This window comes from Haliotis cracherodii, unplaced genomic scaffold (genome assembly GCF_022045235.1).
Source record: "Haliotis cracherodii isolate W230 unplaced genomic scaffold, xgHalCrac1.p SCAF_1, whole genome shotgun sequence".
Lineage (NCBI taxonomy): Eukaryota > Metazoa > Mollusca > Gastropoda > Lepetellida > Haliotidae > Haliotis > Haliotis cracherodii.
Window position 1 is genome coordinate 47959555 of NW_027266264.1, and position 25293 is coordinate 47984847.

At 36.9% G+C, this 25293-nt stretch overlaps 1 protein-coding gene across 1 annotated transcript in view; it reads left to right on the plus strand.

The window, feature by feature from the left end:
* Positions 1–323: 323 nt before the first annotated feature.
* The window catches only part of LOC139464940 (uncharacterized), a 52770-nt gene continuing 27800 nt past the window's right edge, over positions 324–25293 (plus strand). Inside the window, exons 1-2 of the mRNA XM_071246559.1 lie at positions 324–1392; positions 18783–19001. Coding sequence (XP_071102660.1) covers positions 324–1392; positions 18783–19001 — 1288 coding nt within the window. The remainder of the gene's footprint in view (positions 1393–18782; positions 19002–25293) is intronic.

Sequence of the window (25293 nt, forward strand, 5' to 3'; positions counted from 1 at the left end):
AGAGTGTGTACACCGCACAGGAAGACAACCAATCAATGCGTGAGGGGCTCACGGGCCCTCTTAAAGCAGTTGCTCACCAGAAACATACCAAAAGCACAACTGCCGTCGTGAGAGCACCCACGTGCTTCTTCCCCTACTAACACTACTTCGGTTTTGGAAGAGCATCTACATACTCAGAAACTGTTGTCACTTGCGTCTCTCCACTGGACTTACGTCTTGGACTAAAACCGACTTACGTTCACCAAAGATTAAATATCAGTTGGATATAGTAAACTGGTGTTGTGTCCAAGAACTGAAATTTGGATTTCAATTTTGCTGGAAAGATGAGGTGTGCTGGGGTTGTGGAGTTCTCTAACAGGACACTGTGGACTCTGATTGTCATGTTCATATGTTACTGCACTGTTGATGCCAAACGTGCCGAGTACCCCTGTCCAGGAACGGATGCCATACGCTGGGTAAGAGATCCTAACGATTGCTCTATCTACTACATTTGTCACTACGGGCAGCCATTAGGCATGCCTAGATGTCCTATTGGTCAAATTTGGGGTAATACTGCCAAAAACTGCGTTCCGGAGGGTTCTCGATGGGACGACTGCAATGGTCCGAAATACCAACCAGCGCCAAAGAAATCTGATACAATAGTGATACGTACTCGGCCAACTGATGTGACAACCAAGGTATCGAAATCCGTTACAATGCGTGCTAAAACCACAGAAACTTATGTAACTCAGTATAACATTCCTGACATGCCCAAGAAGACCAAGAAACACGTGACACCCGGTTATACCGTGACAGGAGCCGTACAATTTACTGTTACCATGCCGACGATCATTAAGAAACCCGAAAGGGCTACTAAACGCCCCAGAAAAACATCCCCATTTACCCCAAGTCCTATTAGAAGACGCTTCAGACCAACATCAACGCCAAAGCTGTTTACAACGAAATCAAACACAAGAAGACCAAATAAACCAAGAAGCAGAGGATCACCATTCACACCCAGACCAACAACCCCCAGAATGATTCTATATACCACTAACGCTCCATTACCAACAAGGAAAATCGTTCGCCCCAGGGGAAGAACAATGAAACCGCAGCGACCCCGATCGACCCGACGATGGTACAGACCAACGACTGCCCGTTCACTGAGACCCACAACTCCACCTACAACACCAAGGATGACAACGACGAAGAGAACCACCATCACCCACCCTCCTACTAAACGTACCCCATTTACTCCATGGCCGACCAGGAAATCCCCACGTAGACGGTACACTACAATAGCCAGAACTCCAACAACACTACCAACCGTGAAAAACACACGTGCATGGCTCAGAACCACCCAAAAACAAGGAGACAAACACAAAGCAAGCAAACTGGAGAAGCTGTTAAAAGGTAAGAATCATTTTCAAATACTAAATAGATCTATTGACTTCACTGACTCTTACCTGGGATATTCATACGCAAGAGGTGCTTTCTATTAACAACTTTCCTTTGCTATGAGAAGTAAAATATGCTTTTAAATGTTATGCTTATTCAGTGTACCCGCAGGACCTACCTGGTCCCCAATAACCTATCCATGTCATAAATGTCGCTTACAATTGATCGGTGGTTACACTCGCTCACTTGACTGATTGTGTGTATTCAACTGAGTGAGACGTTGCACATAATATCAACCAATTGTTTGTCTTTCCCAGACTATGTACGATTATGTACAGGCTGTCGTGATATACAAAAACAACCAAAAACAAAAAATATAAAACATAAAAAAGTTCATGATATAGATGTTGTCACCAATACCCTTTTCAAAATAGAATCAAGCATATCTTCGAGTTGGGAAATATAACTCCTCCCGTCTTGCAAGTCATCTCCAGTATTGGAAACGTTCTGATTGGCGATCACCTTGAATATACTAGCTGTACGTTAGAAAGAGACTTTATCTGCATTAAACGAGTTCATTCTTAAAACGAAAACTACAAAGACAAACAGACAATCATCGATTAATATTTCCTTGCGATAGATTAATAACAAATAGTACGTTAGTTAAATAATAATGTATAAGTGACAGAGAATCTCTAATGTTAGCACATTTTCGAGGGGCGCATCTGTTTATCTTTTAAATACCGTTGGGGTCGAATTTACAAACTCCGCTGTAAAAAAATGTCAGGTCAGTATGCTGGCGAAATTGACTAAATCTGAGTGAAAAACATTTTAACGTTCAGTATTAGTTTCATAATGTGCGATAAGGTATATATTATGTCAAAGATGAGAGTCAGAGTATCTCTGATATGATGCAATCTACTATTTGTATCCCATTGTTTCACAAAACTTCTCTATATTGATACTGTAAAAAAAAGTTGAAACCTGTAAACTTCGATACATTTATAACTTTCGAACTTAAGTACGCATATTTTTCGAAAGAACTGGCATTTGAAAAGCGGATATATCCGAGACTGCCATGCTCCTACTCCTTAGGGAAACACACATTATGATAGTATGGTAGTTATGTCTATGCCAGTTTTAGGTCAAGTTCTCATTCTTCCCCTTGTTTGCTATTTATTCTTTCTGATTTTAATATTTTGGTTTTGTTTGTTTGCTGTTTAACGCGGCAGTCAGCAATATTAAAGCTATGTTACATCAGTCTGTTAATAATCAAATCTGGAACAGGCAAACCAGAGACTGTCCTCATGAGTTTGGGTAGGACGACATGCAATTCGAAAGGTCACCGAGGTTGACCACCCGATCAAATAGCCGCCTGGTATGACAAGTATGGTTTGCTGGGAACATATTCGAACCTGAATTTCAAACAGTTGACTTGCAGTGTGTCACCTGAACAATATGTTTTCACTGTGTTCACTGTGCCAGTAAAGCTATAGCAGAAACATTACAAGCAGTACTTTTGCTTTTGGCATCAGGATATATAATAGTTTGTGTGCGTTTCTTATTTTACGCCACAGTAAATGTAATCCCTGCTATAACACAGTTGCCTATAAATAATTGAGTCTGGACAAGATAAACCAATGATATTACGAACAACGCCCCACGCCGTAAGGCCAGGAAGATGCACATATTTATTCTGATCACTCGGTCCATTTAGTCGTCTCATACAACAAACATAACCTAATGGGCTCTTATTCTCTTCTGGAATCCCCACGCTTTGAATAGCGAATATGTATTCCGATTGATGGAACGAATTAAGTCATAATACTTAAATATCAGTTGAAGTTAAAATAACTTACAACACAAGAAATCGTACATGTGTACTCATTCGGTGCATGTTTTTAACTTAAATTATGAGCTCTGCATTTCTGAAAATATCATGTTGTTTTTTATCTGAGTAAACCAAAGCACGTCTACTCTGGATTAATGTACCTAACGAGCCATATAGAAAGTTCAACAATGTCAAATTGATGATTCATTTGATAAACATTAATGTGTCTTTCTAAAATATGCATGTTTGTAATTAATTGACATATGTTTATCAACCAAACATAGTAGCTGGCATTATACAAAATCAAACAGAGTTTGCAATCAAAAGGAACCCTCTTTGTTTGCAGACGCAATGCCTGTCAGAGTGTTCATAACGTCAACATGTGTACATTTGAGCAAATGATATGGTCCCTTCTTGTACGTTTATTTCTTATAAACACACGTGATATGATATTTTAGTCACATGGCCTAACGTGTGTGATCGGGACCGAATGCCTGTGTCAATACTTACAGTAAGGTATACTGCAAATGTTGTCGCTCTAATATGTTTACCGTGCGTGACATACGGCGACGAAGAAGAGCAGAAGGAACAAGAATCACTTTTGGGTCTTATTAAGAATGTGAAATTCGGAAAGTAAAATGTTCACAGGAACAGTTGTAGGGACTTAGTAAGAATGTGGAATTCTGACAGTAAAATATAAAATTAAAGAAATTTTTTTCAAAACTTGCAGATGGTAACACAGTCCATTAATGTTTTACTAATGATGATTGTGAGATCAACGTAATGCGTTTACTAGTTATTCATTTACACAAAATCTCCAAAATGTGAAGTAGATAAAGATGAGATTTGCTGATCTGCGAAGCTGAATTATGTGTAAAGTCTGTGGGATTTGTCTAAAAGCGGAGTCTCACAAGGCAGATGTTTTTTTGAAGAACTTGAATCAATACCTAACCACTACCTTCCTTGAAAATCTGCCAAGTGTGAGGGATTTTGTTTCAAGGTCGCATATTCCCTCCAGCCAATGTGGATCCCCCTCGGCAGAGTGGATTAACCCGACAACTTTAACATGAGCAGAGCATCGATATGGCTGATACAGGGCGCCTTTTTATGATCCTTCTTTTCTAGCACAATTTAAAAGCTGTTTGTCTTGTTAAAGTCACCACATCACCCCATATGATTCACGATTAATGTGTCCTTTATATGAGTTCATACATTCTGTTTGGTGCACAAATAAAAATAAACACAAAAATGAATATCATGTCATATTCAATGAAACCTTTTGAAATACTGCTGCAAAACCGCATTTTCCATTGAGTGACATTGAGTTTAACCTTCGTAAGATACGTGACCGACAGTTATGGTTCCACGCAAATGAAATGACCATGTCATTTGTAACTCATTACAGACGTAATTGTACGGTGATTGCTATTATCAACATGATTAAATTATAAGTATACACAGATGAACGGACAAACATGTGTAAATTGTACACACACAGACTGAGAGTGAAATGTCGATAATTTGGAGTATATCACTCTGACTTAAGTTTTCACTCGGAAACATTTCCTTCATACGAAATATAAGAAACGACGTAAACATTGGAGTTTCATTGTAATGGAATACCCAGTTCCTTTTAGCCGTGCATTTACAAACAGCGTTACGAAATTAAGTGGCAACAACCTATTTCGGAAACCAAAGAATATCTTTAAAACTGTAAACCATGTAAGTTTAATGGCAAAAGTTATAATGTAGAATGTTTAAGGTTATTCTTGTTAGTGATTATTTTGTTATAGAATGTCGATTACAGATATCAGGATATCAGGAACGATAGCAATGTTTTTACATATTAAAAGTCTTAACGACACAAAAGTGATACTGTCTTTAAACAAAATAAAAGGAACCAGAATAGATGAAGCAAAAATATATTTAGTAAAACCGAAACCAGAAATTTGTTGTTTTACAGTATATGTGACATGATAATCAATGCACCAAATATACTAAATGAAATGTTAAGTGCTATTTTCACCAATTTAATGTATTTTCCAATGTCTATATTTGAAACGTAGTTGAGTTGGCGATAGAAATGCCATATAAAGTGACACCTGTTTCATAATAAACTACAGGACGCCTAAACAATTTCACCTGTTATTTTCAAGGCCAAAGGATTGAAATTATTGTACAGATCGAGGCATTATGAAAATGTTTATGTTTTCTAATAGCGAGTACTTAATCCAGAATGAATCTATAAAGAATGTATCACGTTACTAGAAATAGTGCTCATGTACGTGCCAACACGCTATCGGGGGCCAGAGTCAACAGCTACTGCTTCAGCTGGGAGCTTCTTTGAAGAGAGAGAAGGTGCCAGCAGTCGCTAAGAAGCAAACAATAAGATACCATCATAGGATGAGGAACTTTGTATCTGATCTTGAAACTTTTCTGATTTTTATAATTTGAATGTTATCATTTCTGCTGAAATATCCGCTGGGCTCAAGCACCAATTGTTTCACATAGGGGTGATGTTCTTGCCAAAACTGTATTTTTGCATCCTAGTAGTGGCTGAATCAAATCTTGTTTTCTTTATGATGAATATTTGTCATCCATGTTTTAATCTCCATATCCGGTAATATAAAAGTGTTTTCATGTGAAATAGTTGTGTAAATACAATATTTATTTTTAGAAGCCGAATTGCATGCGTATGTGTTGAAGGAAACATCATGCAATCGTAGTGATTGTAAACACTTGCAAAAAGGAAGAAAGAAGTTGAGAGATGCATGAAATTTGCAATGTTTATTTGTCTTTACAGGTTAGCGAGAACACCTTTGTAAACGTGTAAAAAAATCCACAATAGTCATCAGTACATAATGATGTAAATGACGATAGTTACACTTCGAAGTTCGGAAAGAAAGACTCCAACCAACCTCGAATTTTCATGTTTATATTGACTACACAGAGAACGTATAACATTTATTATTATACTATTCCTTTCAAGAACGAATACATGACACTATTTTCATCCCTAAATCATGCTTATTAAAAACTCCCCAATACTTACTCAAATAAACAACTAACCTATTCAGTCCATACACAATCGACCCCTTCGATATCGAAAACAACAACATGGATCAATTAATTAATTTTTATATACGTTTCCATCTATCCTTTAAGAGTGTCAGAATCGTTGGTCCGTGTTCCAGATTTGCCCTGACAATGTTTCATTGTATCGGTACCATAGCCGTACACGTTGGTTTCACCAAAGTGGTAAGTGTCTAAGACGTATGTCAATGTGGACGTTTCTCCCACACTGAGCTGACGCAACCGCGATACGACGGAAATATTGTCCAAAGCGGCGTTAAATCCACACACCTATTATTATATCATGAGTTTTATCTGCATTGCCTCGGGCTCCCCTACCCCCCCCCCCCCCCCCCCCCCCCCACACACACACACACACTCACACAAAAACACACAACAAAACTGACACGACTGTTGAAAGCGGCGTTACACCAAACTCACCAGCTAAGAAAACCTTAGACATGTACATTGACGAATATCATGTTCTGATGTTCTGGTTGTAATTGCATTATTGTTTACGGCATACAACACAATCATGAGTAGGTTTGTAAAATCAGTAATGAAGAAAACCTAGTCCCAATGGATGAATGTTTAATGTTTATTAACCATATTTATTATGACACGTCATAATGAATTGCCTAAATATTTAACTGTGGGGTCAACTAGTTTGATTGATTAATGAAAACATCAAATATTTGGATGAGATTTGAACTTCCTGTGCAGCAATGAGATTGATTAAGTTGAACCCGTCTTTCTCTCATTGTCAACATCACCCATTGACCAATCAATCTAGTTGTTGTTGGACTTTACACAACATCTTGGCTCAGTCATTTAGCAGTTTCAGTCCACACATCGCGGGTTAAACACTGACCACGGCTAATGTTTGGGTGCTCGTATTATCATTTACCCCGTGTGATCAATGCCAAACTCACGTGTCTATCTTCAAGCCTGATTCGTTCAGTTTCCCGAGAGTGGGGAATTTCACGACAAACAGCTCATCGCACAGATTTAAGGTATTCCTATGGATTAGGATTTAAGTGAGCAACTAAGAAGATATCAATCTCGTCCTGCTTGTTTGAATAACTTTGATCAAGGTCAAGGGGCATACCTTCGCTCCTAAGCTAGCAGTTTCCTCATGAAAAGATAAATATTCTCAGTATTTGGACGATATCAATACATTGCTTGCGTAGTTTTGTTGCAAAAATAAACCAAACGTTTCAAAGGAGACTTTTAAAAATGGCCAGGCGCTAGATGACGGCTGGTGTCAAATTCTTGAAGAATGTTGAATTTTCCACAATCATATTTGGGGATTGAAAGTTTGATTTAGACGGAGAGACACAAATAGAGAAAGAATCCAACATTTTCTGCTATCAATTCCATTATTAAGCATCACATACATGCATATAACGAAGTGTTATAGAGAGTTATGATATTAGTTATCATATTAATAGAGAGTAGATTATCACGGTTAAAAATACTTCAAGTCTTAATTTAGCACTTGACGATTTCAGTTTCTGGGGCGATTGGGTAGCCTAGTGGTTAAAGCGTTCGATCGTCACGCCGAAGACCCGGGTTCGATTCCCGACATGGGTAAAATAGGTGAAGCCCATTTCTGGTGTCCCCCCTCCGTGATATTGCTGGAATATTGCTTAAACCGGTGTAAAACCATACTCCGTTCCGTTCGTTCGTTTGTTGTTTAACGCCGCACTCAGCAGTATTCGAGTCTGGACCAGACAATCCAGTGATTAATATCATGAGCATCTATCCACGCAATTGGGATCCATGACATGCATCAGCCAAGTCAGCGAGCCTGACCACCCGATCCCGTTAGTCGCCTTTTACGACAAGCAGTCACCTTTTTACGGCAAGCATGGCTTGCTGAAGAGCTATTCTACCCCGGAATCTAAAACCATACTCACTTACTCACTCAATTGTTTCTCCTAAACCATACGTACCTAAGGCACATTTATGATGATTTTAGCCTGCGTTCAACCTCATGTACATAGAAGATAGTTAGCTTTCTTGTCAAATAACATGTTTATCTCATCGAGTCACCTGACAAAATTGATATTTGTGTGAGTGCCCCAGCCACTTGGCAAAAAAATCAGGTTACGAAATGAGAGAAACGTGGTATTTGACAAAAAAGCACAAACGTTATATTCATTATGTATTTTCTGACTGATCTTCACGCTATTAATCAGAAAACCATTGTGTCATAGAAAACAGAATGAAAATAGTTCAAGGATAATATTTTTTTATTTCACTCAACTGTGATATCAATTATATATATTTCCATATAAATACAGTATTATATTACAAAATACATAATAAAAGGTTAATTGGAATATGATAGCTATATTTGAATAATTAAAACATGAAGAAATTGTACGAAGACATAGTGTAGCCATTTGCTTTCTTTGTGAAGCATTTAGTCAAACCAAACACTCTTTATAAGAATATTGTTTAATCCCACAATACCTACCATGATAATACATGTACGTGATTTAATACCTTTCGTGTAAATCATCGTATATCTATCGTAAACTATTTAGTTATGTTTTAAATATACTGATGGAAACGAATAATGGAACAATGAAAAATATAGGGAATTGAGTTCAGTACATTTGAAATAGCGCGCATAGAAATTCAACACGTTGGAATCAAATATTTGTGTGTGCATTGTTTCCAGCGCATTTTTGGTAGACAAGGCTGGGAACCCGTGATAGCATATCATTTTACGAAGTTCCCCGTGTTCATTTCAGTATAGATTCCAGTTATATTTTTGCCACACACGAGTATGCATGTATGTCAAACATGCTATGTACATCCAGTGTATATTATTTAAACATCGTTTACCAGCACGGTAAATACAGGTATATAATTTCTTCATGGCATTCCAATCTGTCTGAGTACCGGATTACACGCCTTCCATGGACGTACATGCTTTAGGCACTGTTGAGCTTGCACGTAACTACCTGATCTAAGCATGGTACATTTGCTGTGCAAGTTGCGGCTTAAGCATGGCATACTTTCCTTGTAAGTTCATGAATTAAGAGTTGCAAGCATTCAACCTGGCATTTTTGGTATAATGGGTAAACAGCGTGGCGTACGGCTTTGTGTCGTACGCCGATGTTGTGGATCATTCCTCGTGAAACAGTTCACTGAATTGTCTGATCCAGACTCGACTGTTTACTGGTAGCCGTCATCAGGAGTATTGCTATTGCGGCGTTTGGGAACAAACCACTTACTTTTCTGGGGAAGTTGTGTGAGTGGCGGATGCTACCGGTAGAGCAGAACATCACTAGGCAGCATCACCAATTTTCAATGATCAATTCTTATAGTTTTTCATCACTATATTGCCTTTTACGCCCAACGTAATCAGTTTCCGACGATGTAAGACTAGCGTGATCTCCTACAGTATACGTTTGCGAAACCAAAGTTAAAATTGTTTGATCTTCGATAAAAAAATGCACTATAACACATGTACAGAACTCAGAAACATTGTTTGGATTTGATAAATATGAAAAAACAAGACCTTTTCATTTGGATTCTATTTGAGACTGACGTGAAGAAATGACATCTGTTCTTGGATGTGACGAGTTACTCAAACATACTAGGATGTGTGTCACAAACAGCAATGGAACGGTTGAAGACAGTCATTGTGCCCATATATGAATTGCGTGTGTGTGCGTGTGTGTGTGTGTGTGTGTGAGAGAGAGAGAGAGAGAGGTGTAGGTGTGTGTGTGTGTGTGTGTGTGTGTGTGCTCTGTTTACGAGGGCTGGTCCAATATTTCTAACACTGACTTTCAATTATGGGCCATAACACAGTGGACTAGGCAACGTAGTACATTGTTTGAGTAGTAAATTGTATTTGTTTTTGAGTAGTGTATTTGGTCTGTTGAGGCCGTTTGGGTTTTAGTGACAAAATTGAAAGGGGTCCAAATGGACACAGAAATGGAAAAGTATGAGTACCGGGCAATCATCAAGTTTTTGACTTTAGAGAAAAGTTACTGCACAAGAAATTCATGACCGCATGTCACAAGTGTATGGGGATAAGTGCCTTAGCTATTCCACTGTTAAACGTTGGGCAGCCTTGATGATGACCTTAAGTCTTGACGTCCCTCAACTGCCACCAATGAAGATTCAAATCAAGGGGATAGAAAGAATTATACTGTCAGATAGACGTTGTACCATTGCCGAACTTGAGGAAAACACAGGTCTAAACCATGAATCCAAGAAATTATTATTCATGAACATTTATAGATGAATACTCTTTGGGTGCCAAAGTTGCTAAATTCTGAACTTGAGATTAAAAAGAACTGACATTTCCAGAGAAAATTTCGAGAATTGAGGAGGATTTCGTCAAATGAAAATAGAGATTAATAACGGATGATGAAACATAGCTCTACCATAATGATCGCGAGTAAAAACCTCTATCCATGGAATGGCACCATTCCACTTCTCCGAACCAAAGAATTTCAAGTCTTCAAGATCATTATGACGACAACGATGACCTCAAAGCTACCGTGAATGGGCTTTTCAGGGTGGCTTCAGAAAACTTGTTCCTGCTTGGAATTGAAAAGCTTCACTATCAATATGAGAAATGTATTGAAAAGCAGAGAAATTATGTTGAACAATAAAATTGAAAACTCTGTTACATTTGCTGGGTTTGCTGTTAGGCTTAGAACCTATTGACCAGCCTTCGTATCTATATTATGAGCCATGTGTCAGTAGATTTGACTTTTAATTCTGATTCATTTGGTAATTTCAGCTTCTTGTAGGTTTCAACTAGCGACACATCCGTTATTAGCAAATGTCAAACAGTGGACTTACTTTAGTATCCACAGTTTGTAAAAAACAGTACACTCCCATTATCAAAGCTACCCAGTTTACAAAAATAAAATTCCATGTGTAACTTACATGGGCGTAGTAATGTTCCGTGGGAGAAAATGCATTGTTCTGATACAGTAAGTGATCCTTAAATTCTATGTTCAACAATGGTCATTGACTCTTTGACTTCAGCCATTAGAACTATATGCGGTTAAGCCTCTAACTGGACTTGTCCAGTGATCACTTGAAACCAGTTTGTTGACCATCCATCAAGGGCTTTACAAAGCGTCACACCTATATTTCCTTAAAGTATTCGGGCCATACAAGATTACACCATTCCACAAAATCCTCAGCGTTATTAGTTATGTACATGAACCATTGTTACAGATATGAATGTAAATAGTTAATCACGAATCATAAGGCGCTATTTCAATACTGGTCTTGCTGTTTACTTACACTACAACAATGTGTTATTATTATATCGTCGCGCTCTCTTAACCCCAATCGAGATGTCAAACCAGAGAAATATTTACACAAACTAGGGCAATGTATTTGACAACCTAATTATATTGTATTTACTGTGATTGAACAATCATGCATTTATTTGAACTTGTATTATTGGTGGAAAGGTAATAATTAAACGCATACGGACCTATTGATTAAGAGATCCCAGTTCCCCACATATCAGCCTGTTATGAATTACTATTTCAACTTTAGAATAGTCTATTTTGAGTATATTTTGCTGTTGTTTCTGATGTGTGGCTCGAAAACAGAATGTGAGCAAGTACTTTAACATTCGAACTAGAATAACCATTAGCATGCACTAAGGTAACGACGTATTATGCAATACCGAACTGAAACAGAATAAGTTTTGAGATAAAACATAGCATAAGTCATGTGGTTGTTTGATAGCTCTAGCCAGGCCTGTTTAACATTAACTGATAATCCTGAAAGCCTTATGTGATCCTATACGGTAACAATCTTCGACAGTAAAGAACGTGTAACCAATTAACATTTCGACAATGTAAATACCTCGGAATCTAAGTTGATCCCTTTGATCCTAATATGTTTACATGCTAATCAGCGTCGTTAAGCACTGAGGATAAACGATGACATTCAAACCTTTGAAGAACAAGTCAGAGAAACTACCTTTGTTTACCATCCAAGTTTATTTGTCACACCAGAAAACTTTGAACCACTTATTAAAATTCGATGATAAAGAATGTTGTATCCCAAGCAGCCATATTGAACCCAGAATACATGTACAGACATGTAGATGGGTCGATTCGTTATTATTAATAACCTCTCAACAATCTACGCCTGTGTACTTGTTTTTACGTTTGCAGTACCACCTTTTATTCGATGACTATCAGTTGGGCTTTGTGCAATTATCTGAGTTGTTACATTAAAATTTAGATTGCCCTGAATCATGTTTGATTGTAAGACACGTTAGGGTTGTCTCCTGAATCAGGAAAAAACGCTATCGTCACACGGTAGTTCAGCTGAAGAACAAACACTTTTTTCGAAACCCGCTCATGACAAAAAGTAATGCAAACACGTCATCGCGGTTATACAAATTCCAGGGCCCATGTCTATGTGTAGACGAAACAACGTGGCACATTTCCTTTACGTCCCACGTGGTGATGAACAACCAGGATTTACGAGCTTTAGCTTTTATGTACGTGATAAATCCTTCGTGAAAATCGTACCATCGATACACCAGCAGGATAAGATTTTCGGTACTTGAAGGTTCGGTAAAACATTTTGATAATTGAGGCAGACTATCTCTATAAAAGCAAGTGATATCACGTATAAAATCACAGGTAGATATTTGGTGGCCTCAATCAGTTTGTATTTGTCACGAAAAATAGCATCACGTAGAGTGTACTATAAAAATTGATTCAATATATATCGTCAACGCAAGAGATTATCCGACTATACTGATTTCAAACTAGCGGAGAAAGTGATATGAGTGGATCACTGAATATCAGTGATGACGTCAGATGTTGGCCCCACCGGTAGCACCCGTTACTCACATAATGAATTTATCTTTGGGACATGGGAATTCGACCAAAGTAATTTGCTTCTCACGTTGTTGTATGAGTTTGTCTCACTGGAAACAAGTATACATTTTAGCTTTTCTGTGATCTTAATTTTGGTGAATTACAACATTACAATATTATATAAGATAAGAGAAATATATCAGAAAAGTAATTTCAACCACAATCGCGACACTATGATTCTAAATCAGCACATTGTTGATACATGAGTAATGGAAAATGTAGTCATTATACTGACAAATGAACTATTTAACAAGTATTTATAGATTATTTCAGTCAGACATTTAATTTATACTGACAGGTTAGTTATTTTAACTGCTATTGGCAGATGATTAGAGTAAAACAAGTCAACTATTAACACCTATTGACAGGTGATTGGTGCAAGACATAAATTATACAGACAAGTGAACTATTTAACAACTATTGGCAGATGATTAGAGTAAGCACTCATATGATGTAATAATGATATTATCACTTCCAACAATTTAAAAAAAATAATATAATTTTTTTCAATCATTAATGTTTTCAACCAAAGTTTTAACCCGAGAGAGGGTCGTGTGTATGCCTTTACACCAAAAACAAATGATTTCTGCAAATTTGTTTGGCAAAAAAGAAGTTATTATTACGTATGTTTAAACATATTCGTAGCTAAATTGTGCTTTTTCCTTTCCTTTATCTACGATAAATCACATATTCATAAGACATTTCTAATCCAGACTGTATCATATATATAACTACATCATAACCACGTGTTTATGAAATACTATCAAACAGTGATGATACCAGGTGTTTGTGAGGTTATGGGCCGGGAACGCCAAATCTGAATTTCAGATAGTCCCGATAGTGCCAAACTCATAAATTGGAGGATTCTGCTGTTGGTACCGGAAGTACCGAATCGACGGATTACCCGTGAGTGCAGTGAACCGCGAAAGCGTACCGTTTAATTATATAAACGAGGCATACCGAAATACATTAGAAGAAATACAGTTTATTATATAAACGAGTTATTGACTGTGTTTTTGCAGTTGTAGCTGGTGAGTCTACTCACGATGTTGTTGTGTTTACATATAAAGCTAAAGAAGATAAAATCTTTTAAAGAGTTTTTGAGTGTTAACAGTTTGCAGTTGCAGATAAAGGGCTTGTTTTAGAAGATCAATGTTAGTGTATCCACTCCTACCAAATAAAACAGAAGCTACATATGTGCGGGAATTCGAATATTTGCGTGAGAAGGCACATGACCTGAACTTTGACTTCACTCCAAAGGTTGTTGAACTTGATTTCGAGTTGTCTGCCCACAATGTCGTCCGGAGAGTGTTTCCACTAACCACAGTAGTCAGAGGGTGTATCTTTCACTCCATCATAATTCGAAAGACCATTTGATCGAACATTGATTGATTATTATGTATATGTACATTTGTAACCCTTTATACATTTTAACTTAAAATGCATTAATTAAACAATTATCAAGACTGAACATTAATATGAACATGTACATTTTAAACAGTCATTGATTTAAATGCATTAATACGGTGATAAAATTGATGAGCGGTACTCCTTTGTTTTCTATTTATTTGCCTAGTACCGTGAGTGCCAAATCCCGTGTCAATGAACCATGTTCGAGTCCTTTCTGGTCCCGGGAACGCAAAGAGAATTTTCCTCCTAAATATCACATTTGCAACTACCGGAACGAAGCATATGTCATGAAATGAGATCCCCTTTGATTCAGCTGACGGGAGAGTATACACCATGGTCTGGTCTAGTCAGTTTAGATGTTACAATTTGTATTTTGCAATTGTATAATCGATGACTGCCAGATTGATATACATGGTTTAAGTACAGTTAACAAACATACACAACATGACAGAAATCAAACTTGCTAGCACTGTGACATTACCCAGGTGTTGTCCACTAATGACATGGTTGTGTCCCCAATGAGCAATATGCCATTCCTCTACTGTAGAGAGTGAGTGAGTGAGTGAGTTGGGTCTTAACGCCGCTTTTAATAGTTTTCCTGTCATATTACGGCGTGTCAGCTTAATGTGGGAGGAAAGCCCCAAGTGATGCAGGTCTTAGACGTTTACCACTTTGGTGAAACCCACGAGCACAGTTATGGTGCTGACAAACCTAGAAACATAATCGGGGCGAACCCACCCACAATCATAGGTTTCTGGCGTGCCCGAGGGACGCGACTCTGCACAGCGAATCACGGCGCCTTAGACGACTGGGCCACCCGTGCCCCCTACTGTAGAGAGACACTGCGACAGGTATCCCTCCACCAGAAGGGGATACGTCACCAACATAATAATCTGTGTTATCTTTCATGTATATACCGATTAAGATAAGAATATATTCAAACAACCATGGTTATGTAATTTTCAAGGAAAGCTAAATTAAATAACACATTATTGGTAAAACATAACACTTACGGAATAATATAACTCAAAATCTATATTTTGATTACATTACCTAATAACTATCTAAACTGTATACATATATATACTGTAGAGTGTGTGTCATAGATGTTCTATTTTGTGAATTTACAGAGTGATTATATTAATTGGAATTGAAACATTATTTGTTATATATTGCCTTAACATTTGACGTGAAAGTTGAATATTGACTTTATTACAGGACTTTGATATCAACTGTTTGAGTGATGCATGTATGCATGTATATTGCAGTCTACGTCACCTTGGATCTATAAATATAAGCAAATATCCATCACCATAGTCCATTTTACGATTACGAATACATATCATAAGCATGTGTTTATGAAGCATTATCAATTCAATTCAATTCAATTTCTTTATTAGCTCAAACCACCAGCCGGTGGTATACGAGCATCATAATAACATACATATATACAATGTGAACAAATGGCAACAGTGGTTTACGTCAGTACAGAGAGTATTATTTTTATAAATTAAGATATTCTTTTAAGATTGTAAGTTCTCATATTTGACATCAAAAGCTTAAAGGAAATAATGTTTGACCTGTTTAAATATCTATTATCAATTAATGTTTTTCTGTGCTGGTAAAAATAATCACATCTAAAGAGGTAATGAAACTCGTCGGCTATGGCTCGGGAGGTACTAAGCTTACATGTGTGATATTCGCGTGAGATGCCCTCCCACCGGCCAGTCTCAATCGGCAAATTGTTATTTAGGGTTCTGAATTTTAAAATTGGAGTAAAGGTTTCTCGTGATAAGAGAAGATATTGTTCAAGTTTGAAATTAGTTTTGTAAATTCTATAGTTGCAAGTATTTGAGCTTGTAGTTAAATCAATATTCCATTTTTGAATAAATTGATCTTTTAAAATGTTTTCAATTTTTGAGGCTAACCAGCCGTGACTTACAGAATCCGGTTGATTAAAAACTACAGAAATACCACCCCTGTTTAATAAGCTCTTAATGGACTGCATCCAGTTGTTTCTATTGTTATTAGTATTATGTATAGAATTTATGTATATCAGTATTAGGGTAGAACAAATTATAACAGGTCGATTATTACTTATATGTTTGTGCCAAAACGAAATCATTCTCTTATATATGATTATGCTTATTTGAAATCTTCCAAATTCACCATACAACATACAATCTGGTGTTCAGTTTCTAGGATTGAAGGCAATGATGATGAAACCAGGTTTTTGAGAAAGGGGGAACGTATCCATCCCCACCGGTGGCACCCGTCAAAAACAAACTAAAGGCATGCTATAACATCATGGTTATATGGGGCGGTTGGGTAGCCTGGTGGTTAAAGCGTTCGCTCGTCATGCCAAAGACCCGGGTTCGATTCCCGACATGGGTACAATGTGTGAAGCCCAATTCTGGTGCCCCCCGCCGTGATATTGCTGGAATATTGCTAAAAGCGGCGTAAAACCATACTCACTCACTCATGGTTATAAAGTTAGGACGTATTGTGTGAGACTTGGGTTAAAGAGCAATTCGAACAATTTTTCAGCGTGTATGCCTTGTAAGTAAGCTACTTCACTTTTTAAATACGAATAACACATCTACATGTATAATATAATTAAAACAATCAATCGAAAACGCCTAACAGGTGCTTCATGAATAAACAGCGTATGCACGTCATGTACATTCAGCAACAGACTATATGCTGAACTTGACGTTCTTCCCCTTCAACATATGAAGGTATTTGATCAAAACAAGCATTAAAATGAATGATATATTCAATCTGAACTTCAGTTAAAAGTATACGTGGCTATTCTAATTTGCTGAACTAATCATACATGTACGTGAACAACACATATCATTCTAATTTTCCTATTATTATAATCGAAAACCTTTCAGAATTTATAGGGGGGTACGGGTGGCCAAGTCGTCTAAGGCGCCGCGATTCGCTGTGCAGAGTCGCGTCCCTCGGGCACGCCAGAAACCTATGTGGGTTCGAATCCCGGTTCGCCCCGATTATGTTTCTAGGTTTGTCAGCACCATACCCGTGGTCGTGGGTTTCACCGAAGTGGTAAACGTCTGAAATCTGCATCACTTCGGGCTTTCCTCCCACATTAAACTGACACGCCGTGATATAACTGGAATACTGTTAAAAGCGGCGTTAAACCCAACTCACTCACTCACTCACTCAGAATTTATAGTGGGTTTGTCATATGTGTGAAATATAATATGTCATTCCTTGAACCTTGTGGTTGGTAATAACTAGTTTCATCCTCAGTCACTGCAATTAAACCAAACGGAGTCAGATAGATAGATAGATAGATAGATAGATAGATAGATGGATAGATTTAGGTTTATTGTATTAATTTGTGTCTGCATATATTTGAAAAGCTATTAAAGGCATTGTTGACAAATGATAAAAAAATGACATATTGCTGACGAGCCATTTCGTTAGCCATTATATGTCTAGGTACGGATAGGTACGGATAGGTAGCCTCAACAGCCAATCCCAAAAGTCCGCTGATTCCGCTATTACTGTTGGGGACGTCAGTGTATACTGTGTTCTAAATATAAAACGACAACGGTGAATATTGGTGAAACTTACTTGAAATCAGTGATGACAACGGGTGTTTGCGAAAAGAATAAGCATATAATAAAACCATTATCCATAGTCATGGTTCGTTTGTCCGTCCACGTCGGCGGTTGACACCTCCTCTATAGATGATGTCACGAAATTAAGAAAAGCACTAATCTACGCTTACCATGTAAGCATCGCACAAAACAATCACGAATAAAATGACAGGGAAGACTTACATAAGAGCATCCACGAGTGTCTGTGTTAATGCCATGTAGTGTGATAGTTATTTGTTTGTTTGTTTTCTTTTTCTCCCATTTGTACACATAAAATATATTGTATATATCCCATATGTACATTTGTTGATCTGGTATATACCCCTTATGTACACCTGTATATATCCAATGTGTGCATCTGTACATCTTGTACATCTGCGGGTGTCGTAGAATCAGTCATACTGATGTTACAACAAATGGATCACTATTGTGAAAGGATTAATTTAAGAATAAATATACAGTTCCTTACATCTTCCGAAATAAGGCAAATTCCGTTCCCATTTTCAGGATGATGAATCCATTTAAGAATGCAGAGACTTTCACGTTCACAAAGGCATTATTATCTTCCAGGACACCCCTGCAGAACAAACCACGGCAAGCTGATTCCCCACCCCAAGAACTGCCACTGGTACTTCAACTGCACGGAGACAGCTCTCATCCCTAAATGGAGGCATGGTGAACCCTTTGTTGCCGAATGTCGTTACCCACAACTCTTTGACGTCAATATCAACAGATGTAGAGAATTCATCAATGTCGAGTGCGGATACAAGTTCGAGCCTGTCGATCCATGTGAGTATCGGTTAAAACGTTTGCCGTCAAAAAATGATACAGCTTTCCCAGCATTGTCCTTAACGAAAAACTGGTGTTATATAAATGCATGTATAACTCCTTTAACTCTAAAATATGTTATGATTTACTCACCAGTTTGTCAATCAGACGTTTGTGTTAAATTTTCCTAAAATAAAACAATCTGTAAATCATAAAACACAACTGAAATTGTAGGAATTTGTTTCTTCTTGTAGAATGATTGATATGTGACTTCATGCATATTTCCTTGCAATAAAGCACAAGGATAGAAAAAACCCAGGGAAACGTTTCACAATTTCTTCTTTTTGGCACATCAAAATCAATCAGCCTGTTTATGTTTTGAGTGTAAACATCCGGTGTGCAAGCCAGCACTCGAGCATTACATCATGCAGAATAAGCGCGTTTCTCGTTTGTGCTAATCACACATTCAATAAGTCTTCGATGCCACTCTGAAGCTCCAGCCTTTTGAAAATACTTTAAAAACACAGAATTTACAGTCGGTCATTTCTATGGTAAACGTATTTGTAAACCTTAGTTCAATATTTACCACCTTCACAATTGAATCCCGGCGGAGATATAATGCAAACTAAATGTAGGTGGTGTGCTGCAATGTTTGGCAACAGAGAAACGTATCGGTGTCTAATTTTCTGAAGGGTTTAAGTAAACGACTATGTTAGTCAGTTTTATAATGATACTTAAAATCACGGCGAAACGGATATTTCTAATCGAGTACATGATTACATACTTATTTGACTTTTCTACATCACTGGAAACGCACTGCAACGCCCCGTGTATATATATATAGATAGGTGGAGGTGGGGCAGCTTGGTGGTTAAAGACCCGGGCTAGATGTCGTGATATTGCTGAAATATTGCTAAAAGCGACGAAAAAAACAACTCACCCACATTTTGTCTCTGTTTGTAATATTCTCAAATGTTATTCGAGATGAATACTAGTAGGTGGTAGTAGCAATGAATGTCAAACTGATAGGAACTGTTGGATGGACCGCTGATGGGAATAGTTAAAGTGAGAAATCGTACAAAGATAATATAAACATTTACTTCATATGAACTAATGAACTCATTACATGTAGAATGCAGTGTACAAAATAATACAACTATATCATGACAAAAATATAAGTTTGATAGCGCAAAACATATATTGGGAAATATATTTTTGGTTCAGATTAAAAACTTTACACTAAACATAAATGACCTATAGTTTATGGTAGGCATTATATTCGGAAAGTGATAGGCAATGTGACGACCAGGTTTTTGTATACTAAGAAATGGTTCTCAGTCAATGGGTTCATTGTTTACAAAACACACTGACATTTCCGAAACTCAATAAGGTTTACTGTATGTGATATGGATATAGATTGAAACCTTCACAAAAGAATACAAATATAACAGTTGGATGTTAATGAAACAGTTTAACATTTAAGTAATAAATATTATGCTACAAACTTTCATTGAAGTCTTTCCAAATATGAACTAATCTTTCGAGGCTTGATACCTAGACGCTCTTTCAACGTAAGTCTACCATTACAGTGAAGATCAGATTAAAGTCAGATATCTAATTCCATTCGATACGTCAACATTATCATGCCCTTTCACACAAAAGCCTTGCGTAGAAAAACATTGATCTATTGTTATCCTAGCCATCGCTGCATATAATAATAATTGTATACGTTCGATATCAGAACAACTTGTTATCAAACAGGATGACGTCTGTTTCAGAACAGACACAAAAGTGAAAGGAACACTGACCACCTCTGTGTGAGGGTCAAACAATAATCGGTTCGACAAATAAGCCGTCTCTCAGTCTCTCTCTACTGCTAGTGGGGTATTATTTCAAGCCAACTGGTACACAAATACAAGTTCAAAATAACTAAAATACTATGATTTAATAGGTTTAACAGCGTTTTTTTCATTAATACAACACGAAAGATGTCGTATTGACTTAAAAACTTTGTTGGGCCCAAGCAATGCAAATATGCATCAAGTTGTGATGAAATTAAATATATATCTATGAAGGTTTATTTCATCAACTCTTCTGAAAAACTTTGTATAGTGTAACCATCATTTTGAACTGGTCAAGCATATAAACAATTAATTTTGATCTTGAGTAATATATTTTTTTATTTGTCACTATATGTCACTACATGCCCATGTGTAAGCGCTCTTGTCGTCGTGGTAGAACGGGGATTAAACCTACTCTTTGAAAAAATTAAAACTTCCTATTTATAATTATGATACATTCCGAATTAAGATATGATGTCTCTAATCTACAGTTAGACACCTCAAATTTGAAAACATGTTAGGCTTATCTCCAAAGTTTATACCAGATCATTTATCAAAATGTGTTCTTTACCAAACATGGAAACAGTTTCCAAGATTAAAAGATTTATTTATATATCTATTTAGGACCTATATACAAGTATCTGCATTCCACTTTCGTTATTAAACCTAGTAAGGGGGGCACCAAATAATTGTATACTGTTACTTTATTGTTTGAATTTGAAACCTTGTACTCACAACTATTCATTAACAATTCACAAAGCATCTGTGACATAATTATTAATAAACCTCTTGACGTGGATGACATGAAACGGGCAAATTTACACGAATGATTCACATTTTAACCCAATTGTGTGAACCAAAATGAACTCTACCACTGGTCAAAATAAGCCAATAAGTCTTCCCGGACTAGAACCTTTCAATCTCAGAAAACAACAATGTCGCAATTTTGAACGGTGTTCTAAGTCAGTGAGGGAAACGGAACTAATCCATATAATGTGCCTTAAAAATAAACTAAATTCGGTCCAAAGTAATGTACATTATGAATTATTAAATGCAAAACCATACAATTGATTGTATAATGCTGATGGTGCTCTCATACCTTAACTATAGTCAGGGAAAATATTACCTGCTACAACTACATACAAGAATACACTTCTGAAAAGTAATATGTCAAAATTGCGGACATTTTAGGCCTATTTTTTCTGCAGATATAGATTAGCATAAAACCCGTTACCTCTTATTGACAATTATGAAACAATTTCTATTTATTGAGACATGTTCAAGAACTGGGGATAAATATCAACTACTTAAGCTAATTTAATCTGTTTATAGTTGTACATGTATTTTCCCAACAAAACTTCCTATTCTTACTGCCACTCATAATGATTTACCCTGCATTATAAGGCATTGACATTTGCTGAGGTGTGAACATGGCATGTAATATCTATTTTGAAATAAAATCAATTGACGTCCAATAAAGTGATTTGGATATCATATCAATCGTTTTATTCATAGCGATAAGATATCTTTAAAGTCGTTATTTATCGGTATGTCAAAAGTGAGTGAGTTTGTTCTACTTTAAGCCTCGTTGAACGTTTTTTCAGTTTTATCACTGTGTGATAGTTTGATGTGGGAAGAGATCTGTGATACAAGTTACACAGGACGAAAACATTAACACTTTGTAAACCAGTGAGCCTGGGTATAGTGTGGACAGACCAGAGGTCATAATCAGTGCGAATCTACGATTTGAACCCACGATCACAGAATCCTGTCAAATTGCGAACAACTCTGTCTCTCATATCCCCTTATGCCAAAACACAGTTTGTCATGATAATGAACTTTCAAACGTAAGTGATTCCTTGATGTAGTTCTAAAGGAAATAAAAGTCCATTGTACGAGTACGATCATATCATGTGTGTTTATGAATTCCTATCATTTAATGATAAGTTCACGAAAAGGTGTGCGTATCCTTCACTATCGATGACATACGCCCCAAACACATGCAAAGGCATGTATAGTACAACATACATGTATAACACAGCACAATACTATGTAAGATTGTGAAATGTAAACTCGTAAACCAATAAACATCCAATACGGGACATATTTGTATAACTTGTCTTGAAGATTATTATATCATATCCGATTTTGAAATAAAGAAGTGATGTTTTTCAAGCACAGCATGGTGTCTATTTTAAATACTGTAACCGCATGTAACCAGATTCTTGCAGATTGGTAAAATGATTCCGACATTCCTTGGTGGAAATGTGTGATGTGATGATGACATCAGTTGAAGGTTAATCCGGGCGCACATATAGCTGCACATACTGCATGTGTCGTGAGGGAGGGGGGGACTTTGGTAAAGGGCCGCTTTGAACAGTATTTCAGTTACAATATGCGTGTCAGCTTGGTGAGTGTGGAAAGACCAAAGTGATGTAAGTCTTAGAATTGGGCCCTAACCATGCACAGCGACCTGTGGTGCCTGAAACGACAGGACCGCACGTGCCCTCTGTCATTACATAACGTCAGAAGACTAACGTCAGTTCCCGGAAAGTGCATAGTTTATATCAATAGTTAAAAAGAGTGACGGGAAGATTGCGTACAAAGAAATCTATAACCTATAACATACACGTACATCTGTAAATATATAAATCACGGAGCTCATGCTAAAAAAGGATCGAAATCCGCATGGATTGCCTAAATAAAAAATAAGCAAGCATCTATACAAACCTACAGGGAAATTATAATTGTTCTTTATTCAAAAACATGTTATTCGAAAATACATACACGTATCATTTGACCGAAAATGATGTCACAATAAACAGTACTTACCATTGAGTAGATACTGCATGGTTGATAGGTGATGGGGTGACAAAGATGGTTTTATAAATGATTGAATCAAAATTACTTTTACAGGTTAACATGTGTCGACATGTACAAGTTACAGGCAACTTTTTCACATACGTTTTTTCAGAACGTTTGTAATATTATGAAATATGTAGAATGTATAATTATTACATATTCATCTTGTTTGAAGCACTCCATATGTCTGATGCTTAATTGTTGACCTCAGCGTTTTTATAGTCCATATGTGATCTCAGGCTGCAATGTTGATGTAATATGAACTCAACTCATCTGAATCAGATATAATCTACATCTGACATAATCTTAGAAAATCCCTTTTTGATTATCACTACACGTACATGATTGCAGTTTCGTTTTCTTATGTATACAATATGCAGGTCAATCACTAGGCCTACAGTTGCCGTGCCACAACTAAGAATGATATTTATTTCTAAAATTTAAGTCATCAATGCTGAAGTATTACATGATCAACAAAAAGGAGCAGTTCAAAAAGCTTCAAACAAATGTTTTATTTAAGTTGTGCATACATTATGTGCATCAGTAAACGTCATCTTTTATAGATTTCGAGTGAGTACAATTTGTATACCACTGTATTGTTTACTTTTATAGATCCATGGAACTTTTTGGTTGGGATTGAGGGTTGCCGGGGTCGGGCAAGTGAAAACCGAGGAGGGATTATTTAATTACCTCAGACAAATAACAATAAAATAAAAAGAGACAGCACGTCAAATTTATCTAGCAAAATGAAATATTGGACCTAGTCAATTTTGCATGTTTCTCGGTCTTTCAAAATATGAAAGACAATTTACTTTTTATGACATCATCTTGATGCGAACAGGCGTTTTAGTTTGTAGTCAACTTACAAGAACAAAAACCAAACATATTGTTTTGTATACTCCAAATAATACTTTCTAACATTTACAAAGCCTGACTTCGAAACGTTTCCTCCATGCCCCAGCGGCCGAACCGTGAGCGAGTTCGGATTTGAAAACGAAATGCCCTGCCATTTCAGCGAATATCAGGTCATTGTGACCTCTGTAAAGACCTACTTCAGCGGAGGTATCGCTTATTATTAAGTTTGTGAAATACCCATGAGAGGCGACGAGCATTGTTGAACTCCAAATCAGTATAATTATACGTCATAAGGTAACCGTTGTAAGCAATATACGACCCCGCAGGTTCTGTACTAGTATCAGTGTCATAATGTACACTTGTATACTATTGCAGCATTAACCATAGTTGAATGACATCGTTGTATACTGCTACATATCTTAAATGGCTTTACAAGTTCAATTCTGTCAAAACATGTGGTTTTACGTTTTAAACATTTTTTTAGGTGTATTTAGCCTGTTAGAATGAGTCGTTTCTCTGGTGTACGGGACGACATTTTACAGGCGCCGAATCAACTTCGCAAGTGTAATACAACTTTCATACAATGCCAAAACTTATCTTAATAACAGTCTCTAAATAATCAAATCTGGACCAGACAGTTCAGTCATTGACATTATGAGGATCGATCTTTACAACTGGGATACGGTGACATACATAAAAATAATCAGCGAGCTTGACCATTCGATTCCGTTAGATGCCTCTTATAACAGGCAAGG